The sequence below is a fragment of the Leptonychotes weddellii genome, chromosome 1, assembly GCF_054177405.1.
Source record: "Leptonychotes weddellii isolate Sample4059 chromosome 1, ASM5417740v2, whole genome shotgun sequence".
NCBI classification, from domain to species: domain Eukaryota; kingdom Metazoa; phylum Chordata; class Mammalia; order Carnivora; family Phocidae; genus Leptonychotes; species Leptonychotes weddellii.
The window spans coordinates 68,242,345-68,256,985 of NC_138369.1; the positions used below are offsets into that span (position 1 = coordinate 68,242,345).

Here is a 14,641-nt window from a genome sequence, read left to right on the forward strand (position 1 = left end):
AAGTTATGGATGAGGTCTGCTAGGATCCTTATTTTTGGAAAATTGAGTAAATGACTAGAAAGTTGAATCTCATCAATTGTATGAAATACATTACTGATAGGTAAAGAAAGGAATAATGTTACAGAACATACTGATTCTGTGTGCAATATTCCAGAATCACAAAATGTTAGTATTTGTTTTAAAACTGTGTAGGATTTTATTTAATTTTTTAAAAAAGATTTTATTTATTCATTTGACAGTGAGAGAGAGAGAGCACAAGCAGGGGGAGTGGTAGGGAGAGGGAGAAGCAGGCTCCCCCCGAGCAGAGAGCCCGACATGGGGCTTGATCCCAGGACCCCGGGATCATGACCTGAGCCAAAGGCAGATGCTTAACCGACTGTGCCACCCAGGCACCCCCTGTGTAGGACTTTAATGAGTTAATTTAAAATATAAATTTTGAGGACCCTGGGATCATGACCTGAGCCGAAGGCAGATGCTTAACTGACTGAGCCACCTGGGCGCCCCCTGTGTAGAACTTTAATGAGTTAATTTAAAATATAAATTTTGGGGGCACCTGGCTGGCTAGCTCAGTTTGTGACTCTTGATCTCAGGGTCATGAGTTTGAGCCCCAAGTTGGGTGTAGAGATTACTTAAAAATAAAATCTTAAAAAAAAATGTGTGTGTGTATGTGTGTGTGTGTATAAATTTTGATGGCATTGAGGAAGAAATGCTGGATTCCTAAGATATATACAGTTTAGCCACTTGAGTGGCATAAGGGATAAAATTCTAAACCCTAGTATTATAGATTTTAAGGATGAATCTTTAACTTCATATAAACTTAATGAATGTACATAATACTGCTGTTAAAAAAGACACAACAAGCTCAAAATGGAGTCTCTTGTGCTAAGCCCAAGTCAGCAAACCAAGACTGAATACCTAACCTAACTGCCATTTCAGTCCTTCCCAGGAATGGAATCTTAACTGGTCAGTCTGGAATTTCCTGGTCAGTTCTAGTGAGGTATAATCCACCTAACAGGATTTCTTCCCCCAAAGAAAGATGGGGTAGTTTGCTTTTTCCTTATCCCTGACCCCTTCTGCCTATGAGAGCCTTCTCTTTTGTTCAGCTCCTTGGAGCTCCTTTCTATTTGCTAGATGGGATGCTGCTCAATCCATGAATCATTGAATAAAGCCAATTTGAATTTTAAATTTATTCAGCTGAATTTTGTCTAACACTAATTTCATCTTAAATCGAGGATCAGGTGGTTTTTAACACTGATACAATATCAACAATTCTAATCTGCTTTCTTTTCATGTTTATTTCTGAGGTTTTGTCAGGTACTGCTTTTGAGAAAGCCTTCTCATGTCTCAAAAATCCAAAGAACTATTATTGGTGATTGGAAAAAAAATAAGAATGGGACAGAGGCATATAGAAAACCAAACCATTTCCTCCGGAAACAGATGTCCAATTTTGGATGGTTATGTACAATCCATTTTAAGAGCTGTGTCAGTTTATTCACGCGAATGGGAGGTTAAAAATCATTGACCAAAACAAAAGCACCATAGTTATGGCTACAAGCATACTGAAGTACTGTGACAAGACATTAAAAAAACTTAAGACACTGTGATGGGAAACTGCTTCACTCCATGCCCACAAGTCATGCTTCTTTGTAGTTATCCTCTTTTTGTCTCAAAAGGTTATAAACTTTATAATTGCACTGATTCCTATTCTAGCATTTTATTTTACTAACATGTGACCAAAGGTTTCTATCATTCCATAAAAAAGAAAATGCAGAGCATTTTGGGCTATGTTAACAATGGAAGCCTGTCAAGTAACTTACTGATTTTGCTACCTTATTAAACTTAGATTAATTTTATGATTTATACAAAAGAACACCCCCCCCAAAATCATCTTCAAATTTGATATGAAGACCTTAGGGTGGATATAATCAAGGTGATTAAGAATAAGAAAATGTTTATTATAAATTCATAAAATAAAGGACTTTTTAAACATGAATAATTTTATATGGTAAATACTATTAACATATTCTGGAAAATTCATTTTGTTATAAAATGAATAGCTCCTATGGTAACATGTAAATGTGTTAGTAGTTAAGATGACTGGCTGAAAATAGCAGGAAGTGGAGGAAAACAGGCTTCTAGAATTTTAGTCATCCTAGAGGTCAGTGTTTTTCTGGATGATTTATGGCCATGGCTACATGTTCAAAGCCTTGAATGGTAACTCAAGAGCATTCCAGTCTGCGCTTCATTCATGTGGTAAAAACTGATGGAGAGATGAAGTTAGCTAGTAGAGATGTCACAAAACCTTATATTCTTAAAAGTTCAAAATTACAATTTGTAAAAAAGTCATCACAAAATAAGAAACAGTGATCTAGACTATTCATAATGAAGAGAACCAGGATTCCTGATTGTGCAGACACTGAGCCGCAGGGTAGGAATGCATGCATGAACGTACATCTTTTCTGTGCTACCTCCTAACTACTTAGTTCTTGAGACTGCAGAAATGCTCAAACCCCAAACCTCTCCTTGGTGACTTCCTTGTTTAGGCCCTCTTTCCCTTGTGCCTCAATAATAGCGACATCTTAATTCAGTCAAGCAGATATTTACCAGGAGCCTTCTATAATGCAGGACATCTTGCTAAGAGTAAGTAAGATGAGGAGGAAGATCAATTCCTGCCCTTATGTCTAAAATTTGGGATAAAATAAACAGCAGGTCCTCCTTCAAGACCAGTGGGTAGTGCTGCGTCTTAAATAAATTGAGGAAATCCAGGTCTAGTCAACACCCACAGTCCTTTGGAATTGGTATACAATGCAGAATATTTTTACCAACATTCTGACTGAAACTTTATATACACCCTGTATTAGTGTGCTCAGTCCGTCATAACAAAATACCATAGACTGGGTGGCTTGTACAACAAAAACTTATTTCTAAGAATTCTGGAGGCTTGGAAGTCCAAGATCAAGGTGTGGGTCAATTCGGTTTCTAGTGAGGACTGTCTCCCTGCCTTGTAGAGACAGCCACTTTCTCCCTGTGTGCTCACAAGACAGGGAGAAGAGAGGGCTTTCTGGTGCCTCCTCATGTAAGGACACTAATCCTATTAGTAAAGGCTTCACCCCTATGACCTTGTTTAACCTTAATTACCTCCTATTGTCCCTATCTCCTAATACAGTCACATTGGAGGTTAGGGCTTTAACATATGAATTTTAAAAGGACACAGTTCTTTTGCACTGATTCCTATTCTAGCATTTTGTTTTACTAACAGTTCAGTGAATAGCACACCCTCAGAAGCTGCTTTTCCTGGGCCTGGGGGCCAATTGTAGGAATGTTTCACACCTCCATCCTCTTTTCCTGACATGCAAGTCCTCTCTGGTCAGCCATCCTTCTCACATTCTTATCCACACATTTTTTTGTCCTATACTCCTTCAGGATAATCCTCTCCAGCTGCCCCCATCCTTGCTAACCACACCCTCTCCAAGCTCCAATGAGACAATATGCTATTTATGTACTTCCCTTATTCCCGACCCACCCTCCATTACATTGTAATAGCTAGAAGAATATTTCCCATAGTAGTAGTGATCATAGCCCTCACAGAATCTCCTGTAATGTCTAGTATAGTTCCTTCCAAGTTTTGGCGCTAAAAATAAATGTGTTGAATTGAGTGCGTGAGGATTCTCTAAAATTACAGTAATTAATAATAACTGCAATGGCTATTTATTAATGGGCCAATTTTAAATGACTACTTTTATAGTGAATAGGAAAATTATTTTACATTCAGAAATCTGTGAGAATAATTTGTGTGAAGGCAAGTATGTAAATAGAATACTGTGAAAACACTGGGGTAGATGAAAAATAATTTGAAAAGATTGCTAACCCCTGGACATTCATTCAAGACAGACTTGCAGAGTGCTGTTACAATGCCAACAGCAAGATATCCTGTAGCTAGAGGTACCTTGGAAAAGATATTAGAACCTTATAATCACCAGATGTCAATACTGGCAGATGTACTACTAAACACAGAAGAAAATGGAAGCTACACAGAATATATGCAGGGAGCACTTCCACACCACTCCTGTCTGGATAAAGGTTCTGAAGTCCTTCAGAACTACAAAGGTAGTTTCTTCTACCTTACCCTAAGCCAGGCAATCCTGAGCCCACAATTTAAACTGTGTTCCCAGAGGAGATTTGGAGTAATGTGTACATTATAAAATGTGAATGTGAGTGTGCTACAATGGATTTTGGTGATGAATAAATCAGTTAAGAACAATGCCATGTTTGAGGGTGATTTGTCTTAAAACCAGCTTCTGGAATCTTGCCCATGCAGAGTTCTCCTCTTTCTCTTCATGAACTCTTTGTACAGATTGCTAGGGTCCTCTGAATAGGGGGGTTCAAGGAGACAAGTCACCTTTGTTTGGGGCAGATGGAAGGGCAGTGGAATGTGCTGGGTTCACCTCTTGGGTCTAATGTGTTCGGCTATTAAGGACCCACACTGGTAAGGGAGTCTGATGACTAAGAAAGAGTGGAGTTAAGTTATATCATGCCCCATTCCATGCTTCTACCCCTTGAATTAACGGTGTTGAGTGTCCTACCCAGCCAAACGGCTGGACACTGCAGAAATGTTGATAAAAGCATTCTGGACTCCCTATAAGGAGCACCATGTACTCTAGCCTCAGGATTGTGTGGGTGGAGTGGTTTCTACTGCAGGATATCCTGGTGGAGCAGGCATCCCCAAGGCAGAGGGCTTCCATCATTGGTCACCGTGGCCCTCATGGTGAATACATGTTCTGGCCACAACTTCTGGTTTTGTGATAATTTGAGTACTGTCACACTCTTGTATTTTAATCTTCTCAAAAGCAGAGGGACTTTCACAATAGCCAAACTATGGAAAGAGCCTAGATGTCCATCAACAGATGAATGGATAAAGAATATGTGGTATATATGTGGTGTATATATATATACAATGGAATATTATGCAGCCATCAAAAAATGAAATCTTGCCATTTGCAAGGACATGGATAGAACTAGAGGATATTATGCTAAGTGAGATAAGTCGATCAGAGAAAGAGAATTATCGTATGATCTCACTGATATGTGGAATTTGAGAAACAAGGCAGAGGATCATAGGGGAAGGGAGGGGAAAAATGAAACAAGATGAAACCAGAGAGGGAGACAAACCGTAAGAGACTCTTAATCTCAGGAAACAAACTGAGGGATGCTGGAGTGGAGGGGGGTGGGAGAGATGGGGTGGCTGAGTGATGGACATTGGGGAGGGTATGTGCTATGGTGAGCGCTGTGAATTGTGTAAGACTGATGAATCACAGACCTGTACCCCTGAAACAAATAATATATTATATGTTAATTAAAAAAAAAAGAAAAAAATAACAGAGGGACTTTTACCTGAGTATTTTAACTACTCCCTCTTTCTTTCCCTGGCCTTGAGCCTAAACCAGAGTTTGGTAAATGTTTGTTGAACAACCAAGTGACTGAGCTTAAGGCATCAATGTGGTGTCCATGCACAGAAGCCACATCTCAGACGTGTCACACAGAGATCATGGCTGGGGCCATGTAACCAGGCTGTTAAGAGCTTAGGATCCAGAATCAAACTCCTTACTCGTAAGTACGTTCTGACCATCCTTACCTGGACAAATCACTTGAACTCTCTGAGCCTGTTTTCTCATGTATAAAAAGCAGGTAACATTAGTGTCTACCTCATAAGGTGGTTGAGAGGATTAAATGAGAAAACTAATGAGAAGCACTGAATATAGTGCCTGGTACTCGGTAGGTGTGTGCACACAAGCAGGGGGAGGGGCAGACGGAGAGGGAGAAGCAGGCTCCCTGCTGAGCAGGGAAGCGACACAGGGCTCAATCCCAGGATCCCGAAATCATGACCTGACCTGAAGGCAGATGCTTAACTGACTGAGCCACCCAGGGGCCCCTGGATAGTGATTCTTGAAAGGCAATATTTTATGGCTTCCCCAGGGACAACCTATAGGACATTTTCCTTCCCCCTCGAGTCCAGTGATGACCCTGACAACGACCAAGGGCCACCTGGGTGATGCCTAAGGATCTGCTTCGGTTCAGGCACTGCCCCACATGCAGTCTCCATGCCTTGGTACTAACCGAGATATACTCAGATCTTGGTCTAAGTTTTTTCCCATCATAAAAATATTTGTTTTCACGGGCAGTGAAATCATTAAATGGTGGCTGGTGAGAACCCATCTGTGGTCATGTGGATTCATAATTAAGACATGAAGTCAGACCTAATTTTTATCTCCTGGGCCACAAATAGAAAATCTACACTGTAAATAGGTTGTCTGGGGGTGGGATGACAGCATGGGGGATAATAATGTTATCACTTATTTGACTACTTAAATTGCATAACACCTACTGCCTCTATAACTATTTAAAGAATGTTAGACTAGAGAACATTTAAAGAAGAAAACGTTATAGCCACTTAAGAATTTCCTTCTTGGTGTTAAAAATTTTTTTCCATCCTATCTTTTGGTTGATTACTACAAAGGCAATATATGTCACGGAAATGATATATTAAAATAAACATACAATACACATTTTAAAAGTAAAAATTAAAATTTCTCAAAAAGCATTCTAATTTCTATTAGGAAGACCATAGAAGAAATAAGAGGGCTACATTTTTCCCTGATGCCTAGTAGATGAAAGATGATGCCTGTTCCTATGCTCCCTTGTTCTCAAGAGGGTACAGCTCTAGGAATCACTTTGCTGACATCAAAGAGGAGCTGAAGCAACACTTCTTTACTAAAACCCCTTGAAAAAAGTGGAAATTAATTCTTCTTTAATTCTGAAATGTGTTTTTATTTCCCAATGAGTTTCTAAGGCTCTGTAAATTAACACAGGTAAGCAGTAAATACACACATCACTAATTATTCATTAAAAAAGTAATTCCTCAAGACACAGGGGAAACTTCATAATTTTAGGAATGAATCATCGACGACTTGAGTGAATGGAAAAAGCTGATGCTTTGAAACTATAAAGAGGTACAGAGAACATTCACAAAGTACAGTCCTGGTAACAACTTACTGCAAGTTTGAATAGAATAGTTATTTACACCTTTCTACCACAACGTAAGTTTTTGCCTGGTTTAACACATGGTATTTTGGTTCTTATTAAGCAAAAGACATACTAGTCAATTCTCAAGCATTTACTTTACATGAAGTTTAAGACCTGGATATATCTGAACATATTAAAAATTACAAATCCTTCAGAAGCTAACTTAAAAGCTTGCCCTTTCATCAGCTAAAATCTAACTTTAGGCTTTCTCATTTTCATTTACTAATATTATTTAAAACAATTTTTAATTATATAAAAATTTTAAATTATTTACTAACCCTTAAAAATTCAAACAATAAAACAAATATCATGAAAATATCAAGTAAATCATGAAAATCCTCTCTTACCTTACACCTTCAAATTCCAATTCCCCAGAGGGTAACTGCTTTTTAACAGTTTTGTATGTATACTTCTAAAAATTTTCTATGTGTTTTATAGTCTAATACGTGTGAGGGTGTTTATGTTGTATGACCACTTTTATTTTTTAATAGATCAAACTGCATTCTATTGTGGATTTACCTTCTCTCTTTTTCAGGGTTACAGAGCATCTATTTGACCATTCCCTAATGATGCACAGTAAGAACTTCCCCAGTTTGTTGCTATTATAAATAATGTTGTGGAGTATTCCTTGTGCCTATATCCTAGAGCACTTGTATTTTTACAGGATGGATTCCCAGAAGTGAGATTGCTGGTCAGAGGTTACATGCATTTTACATTTTGACAGGTGCCGCCAAATTATCTTTAAAAAGGTAGTACCAATTTATGTTCCTAAAAAGTGTATAAACCTGCCTTTCCCAGCACCCTCCCCAAATAGGATGTTATTAATCTTTTGATTTTTGTCAATCCAGTGATTAAAAAAAGAAATCTCATTTCAGTTGGTATTTACTAGAGTCTGAAGATCTTTTGCTTTGTTTCTTGGTTATATTTTGGGTTCTATGCATTGCTTGCTTAGATCATTTTCCCAATCTTTTACCAAGTTGCTGGTTTTCCCTTGCTGATTTATAGTTCTTCCTCTTTGGGCATATTAACTCTCTGCTCATTATATATATTGCAAGACTGCTATCTGTGAACAACTTACGGTATTTTTGACATATAGAATTAAACAATTTTCACATAGTCAAATCTGTTGATCTTTTTCTTTATGCTTTTTTGGGTTTTTATCTTGCTTATTATAAAGGTCTTTCTCCAATGCCAAATTTTACTTTAGAATGTGTGGGTATAGAATTCTAGGTTGACAGTTTTTCCTTTAGTACTTTAAAGATGTAGTTTGACCATCTTCTGGTCTGAACAGTTTTTCAATAGACATTTGCTGTCATTATTATCTTTGCTTCTTTTTAATAAAATGACCATTTTTTTTGGGGGGGGGCTGCTTTTAAGAATTTCACTTTATCACTCTTCAGCAATTTGATATAATGTGCCTGGGTGTGGTTCTCTTCATGTTTCTTCTGCTTGAGGTTCATCAAACTTCTTTGATATGTGTGTTTAAAGTTCTCATCAAATTCAGAAAATTATCAACCATTATTTAATCTAATTCTAACATCTGTGTCAGTTCTGGGTCAGTTTCTAGTAAGTGGTTATGCTCCTTACCATGCATCATCTTTTCCTGCTTCTTTGCACGATGATCATCTTTGGATTCCAGACATTGTGGATTTTACCCTGTTGGGTGCTAGATATTTTTGTATATTCTTTAAAATTAGTTATTAAGTTTTTTATTTTTGAATTCTTTTTTTTTTTCTGAGAGAGAGAGAATCTTAAATGGGTTCCATGCCCAGCATGGAGCCCAATACTGGGCTCAATCTCACGACCCTGAGATCGTGACCTGAGCTGAAATCAAGAGTCAGATGCTTAACCAATTGAGCCACCCAGGTGCCCTTTATTTTTGTATTCTTATAGACATTCTTGAGCTTTGTTCTTGGAGACATTTTAGCCCTGTCTAGTTTTGCTTTTATGACCAGGTAGGTAGGCTGAAGCAGTGCATACTTAGTCCAGGGCTAATTATTTTCCATAATCTAAGGCAACTTCTTCCTGTATATCCAAATGTCCCATGAATTATGAATTTGTCTAGTCTGGCTGATGGAAAAAGGCACTATTTCCTTTAATCCTTTAGGATGGTTCTTATAGTATAAGACCTAAAATTAAGGCCCAGCATTATGTGCTGCCTCAACATGTCAGGCAAACCAGGAAGGCTTCAAATGGCATAACCACACATTCTCTTCCTAATTCTGTTTCCAGGATAAAGGCCTCTACTTGAATAGCTCTCTTTATCATGGACACCGGGAATAGTTCCTGCTTATCACTGAATAGTGGAATTCAATTTCCTGCCAGACTATGGCATTATTCAAACAAACCAATCACATCCTCCTGCAGGAACCAGGGAGTGCTCTGCACTCTTGAGACTACAAAGCCTGCCTCCCACAGCCCTTGGTTGCTCCCTCTGTTTTGGAGGGCAATCCCCATGTGACCCTGCAAGATGTGTGATGTCCTGCTCCACAAGGCTAAGAATGTAAGTGATTAATAAACTCTTGTCAATCTCATCTGTCCAGTGTTGGGTGTTGTGTGTTTGGCCAAACCCCATAACCCTAGGATGGGAATCCATCCCTCACCAAGTGGCAAAGAGGGAAACAAATCAGTTCCCTGAACTTGGGTGGTTTCCTTGTATGCATGTGATCCATACTCTCGACAATACTTGAGGGGTACCTTCTGCAGATATTTGGGGTTCCCTCCGTGCATGCAGCTCTCTCCTCTCTGTACTCTGTCTTTTGAACTCTCACTGCCTCAATTTTCTTGGACTCAGTTCTGTTTGCTCAACTCAGAGAGTCTGCTGGAGTCCACCCTGGCTCCCTTTCTAGAACCATGGATGGAAACTCTCACAGGGCAGTAGTCTAGGGCCCACTTTGTTTCCTACCATGTATCAGGGATCACTGACCTTTCCTGCCTGAGCCCTGTGTCTTGAAAACCATTGTTTTATATATTTTGTCTCTTGTGGTTGTTTCAGGAGGGAGGGTAAATATGGTTGTCCCTGTTACTGGAACTGGAAGTTCCTCCCTTTATTTTTTAAAATATTTTTTCTTTCCTAACTTCCTTTTCTGGGACTCCAGGTACAAGTATGTTATATAACCTGATGTCATCTCACAGCTCATTGAGGCTCTGTTCATTTTATTTTTTAGGCTTTTATTTCTCTTGCTTCATTATTGATAGTTTCTATCACTATGTTCACCTTTCTTCTACTGTATGCAATCTGCTGTTAATTCTATCCAATGAACTTTTAACATGATACTATATTTTTAATCTCTAGAAGTTTCATTTCCATCTTCTTCATATTTTGTTTTTCTCCTCACCATGTTTGTGTTTCCCCCTACCTTCTTAAGCATATGGAATTTATTTATAATAACTGTTTTAGCATTCTTGCCTACTAATTCCATCATCTCTGTCATTTCTGGGTCTGGTACTAAGGATTAATTTTTCTCCCAGTACAGATTCTATTTTTCCTGCTTTTCAAATGCCCAGTAATATTTTATTGGATGTACAACACTGAATTTTACATTGTTGGGTGTTGGAATTTGTTGTATTCCCTTAAAGAATGTGTACTTTGATCTAGTATGTAGGCAAAGTTTGATCCTTTCAAGCTTGCTCTTAAAGTTTGTTAGGGTAGGTACAGAGCAGCCTTTAGTGCAGAGATAATTTATCCCTATTAACACAGTATTTTCTGCGGATTACAGAAATTCCTCCTGCTTATTGGGAGGTCTTTCCCTCACAGACTTGTGTGAGCTCTAGGAATTATTTGGCCTACTCCTTTGTGCAGATTCTTTCCATGGCCCCAAGTGGCTTCTTCTGACATACGCAGAGATCTAAACTTAGCCAAAGACTCGAGGGGCTCCTTTTTCAGTTTCTGGAGCATTCTCTCTGTGCAGTCTCTCTTCTCTGAGTCTCTGCCCCACAAACACAAGCCACTTGGGTTTTCCCAAACCCCTATCTCTGTCTCCTCAACTCAGTGAGACTGTTGGGTGTTCTCTTTGGTTTCTTCCTCCCTGTACTGCAGCCTGGAAACTACCCCTAGGCAGTGAGTGGGGTTCACATTTGTTTCTCCTCTCTCAGGGATCTTGGTCTTGGGCTGAACAACAGTTCAGTGTCTGGTTTTCTAGTTGGTTAAGGTAAGAGTATAAATCTAATTCCTGTTATTTCTTTGTGGCCAGAAGCCGAAGTCCACTCTGCTGTATTTTAAAAACATTACAAACAATCCAGATAATAAAGTATATCTAGGTTCAGTAATTAAATTTACTTAAACCTGGCTAAAAATAGCTAGGTTTCACTTCTACCTTAGTCACACATAGTCTCTGAACTTCAGGAATCTGTCATCCGATATAATATCCTGACAAATTTTAAGCTGTTTTGGGGTCTGAGACGTATTTTATACAGGGTAAAAGCAAAGGAACAACAAGAGTGGGAGTAAAGGTTTAAAAAGGCTTGGTTGACCTGAAATAAGGCAAAGTTTCTTGGGAAGTTCTTTGGCCAGATGGGGTTGCATACAGTTTGTGCATGGTGTGGACTGTGAATAAAGAAGCAGGCTTCATTTTATAGATGACAGAAGGTAACATTAAATATTAAAATTTTTTAGATTATAAAGATAGGAGCCTAAAGCAAATTGAAATCACTAAGTTTGAATTATAATTCATTTTTCCTATTAGTTTTCCTTCTAGAAGATAAATTCCATCATATATGAAACTCCAGGGGCAGTTGGGTGGCTCAGTCCTTAAGCGTCTGCCTTCGGCTCAGGTCATGATCCCAGGGTCCTGGGATCGAGTCCCGCATCGGGCTCCCTGCTCGGTAGGAAGCCTGCTTCTCCCTCTCCCACTCCCTGCTTGTGTTCCCTCTCTCGCTGTGTCTTTCTCTATCAAATAAAAAGAAAAAAAACTTTAAAAAAAAAAAAAAGAAACTCCAAACTCACAAAACTATGAATAGCCCATTTAAAAGATTTTGTACAAGAAACAAAACGGCTTTTTTTTTTTTTTTAAGACATCTCAGAGGCCAGGTTCACTGCCACTTGCAGAGCTAATACAGACCTTCAGTTCAATACATCTATACAAGGATACTCCTAGACTTCAAAATGTTTACAGAGGTCTATACACACCACTTTATCTTTACAATAATGTTGCAAGATAGTCAGGGTCAGAAGTACTATTTTCAATTCACAAATGAGGGCACCAATTTATCTAGTGAGTGAGAGGGCTGGGCAACACTGTAGGTTTCTTGACATCTTCAAAATTCAGTGTAATTTAGCTCCTTTGACTTAATCTTTTTTAACATGGCAAGGTACAACCTTCATTGTGCTCATGATCTATCTGATATTGGTCAGTCTAGCAAGGGGCATCATAAGGTTTGCTGAAAAGACGTATACAGGCAAAGGTATGTCACTACTACTTAGAGAAGTCAGGCATAAATGCGATGAGGGGTAACAGTTTAGAGCTATACAACATAAACCATCTTACACTATAGACTAACTCCAGGGTTTTATTTATTTATTCTAAAAAATATTTTATTTATTTGAGAGAGAGAAGAGAGAGAAGAGAGAGAGTGAGCATGAGCAGAGGGAGAAGCAGACTCCCCACTGAGCAGGGAGCCCGCCGTTGGACTCGATCCCAGGACCACACAATCATGACCCGAGCCGAAGGCAGACGCTTAACCGATTGAACCACCCAGGTGCTCTGCCAGTGTTTTCATTTAAAGCCTTGCCATCCATACACAGGACAAAGAAGTTCAGAACATCAAAATGAAATTATTGTCCTATGCATGTGATACTGCTTTGGCAATGCTACTTACAGAGCACAGGACTTTAATATAGTTTCCAAATTAGATTTAAAAAAGCAGCTGTTTAAAAAAAATAAATAGAAAAGCAACTGTTTAACTGGAGGAAGAAGCCATGGCATTAGAAGGTATGTACTGGCTAAGAATGGCAACAACTCCAACATTACTCACAGGGTTCAGCCACATTTTCAGAGTTGACACCATACGCTTCTGAGAGGTGATGGCCATTCCTGCCCTGGCACACCAGATGGACAGGAGCCATTGCTTGGCACGTGAAATGAAATGGAATATTCCAAGGTTATACTAGGCCAACAGACACTACAAGCTAAGTCATATGGTTACAGATAGAATACTAAATAAAGCTCTCTTAAAATAAAAACAAATAAAAAAATAGTTTGGATATCCTTCTTTTCTTTCTTTTTTTGAAAACATTTTTCTGGGTGAAAGAAAGGTTAAAAGAAGAGGGAGAGCAGGAGGTGACCAATTAGGATTAAAAAAAGAAAAGAAAAAGAGAAGCAGCAGCAGAAAAACAAAGAGGCTGAAAATACAGAAAAAGAGGAGACTGGCTAATAGGAAAAGGAAGAAAGGAGAAAGACTAACCAAGAATAGATACACCACAAAGCTCTGTCCTAAGGAAATAAATATGGGCTGGTCCATTTCACTTTGCCATTAGCTCCAGCTCAGTGACTCTTACGGAGGATAAGGATAAACTTCAGGCTTGAGGGAGGAGTCAAATCAGAGCCTGGGTGAAGCTGGAGTTTGTACGAATGTACTCTGAAAACACATACAGTAGATCAATTGTTTTTATATAACACACTACAGGAAGTAAAGCACAAAAGAGTCCCTGGGCTAATGTGGACAGGCCAAAGATGAGTAAGAAAGCATTGCAGGGTCACAAAGGCTGGGAAACAGCTATATATAAGAAGGTCTAGTCTCTATCTCTTGCAAAAAATGATGTGGAATTACATTCCTTCTTAGATGACCTCTGATGTGGTTCATTCTCTTTCTCTCAATTGCTTCTTCTCTTGGAATTTGTGAAGGAGGCAGTCTGGAGAAGGCAGTAATGAACAAGCTGGTGTGAGAATGTAAGCAAAAGTCCAGTGGTTCACACTGCTTTGGCTATTTCTATTTGCAGTCAGAAGGAAAAATCTAATGCTTCACCTTAAGAGTATCACTATTCCTTCCAGTCTCTACACCTGGTCCCCAAGGATATTAGACAACTACTAACAAAATACAGAGCAGTTTCATTAACAATTCCTCTGTGCAGGTAATACAATGGCACTAAATTAATATCTTTCAATAGTTACCCTGAATGTAAATGGGCTAAATGTCCCAATCAAAAGACACAGGGTATCAGGATTGGATAAAAAGCAAGACCCATCGATATGTTGTCTGCAAGAGACTCATTTTAGATGTAAAGACACCTCCAGATTGAAAGTGAGGGGGTGGAAAACCATTTAGCATGCTAATGGACATCAAAAGAAAGCTGGGGTGGCAATCCTTATATCAGACAAATTAGATTTTAAACCAAAGACTATAATAAGAGATGAGGAAGGACACTATATTCTACTTAAAGGGTCTATCCAACAAGAAGATCTAACAATTGTAAATATCTATGCCCCTAACATGCGAGCAGCCAATTATATAAGCCAATTAATAACAAAAGCAAATAAACACATCGACAACAATACAGTAATAGTAGGGGACTTTAACACCTCCCTCAATGAAATGGACAGATCATCTAAGCAAAAGATCAACA

General features: G+C 38.7%; 1 protein-coding gene across 3 annotated transcripts in view; it reads right to left on the reverse strand.

Annotated features, from left to right (window-relative positions):
* Window positions 1–14,641, reverse strand: part of UBE2E2 (ubiquitin conjugating enzyme E2 E2) — a 351,397-nt gene that overhangs the window by 20,055 nt on the left and 316,701 nt on the right. For 2 of the 3 annotated variants that reach the window (XM_081825770.1, XM_081825772.1), the window contains one exon: window positions 13,054–13,146. The exons of the other annotated variant lie outside the window; for it this stretch is intronic. In XM_081825770.1, the coding sequence (XP_081681896.1) occupies window positions 13,054–13,146 (93 nt within the window). The remainder of the gene's footprint in view (window positions 1–13,053; window positions 13,147–14,641) is intronic. 3 annotated transcript variants of the gene reach the window in all.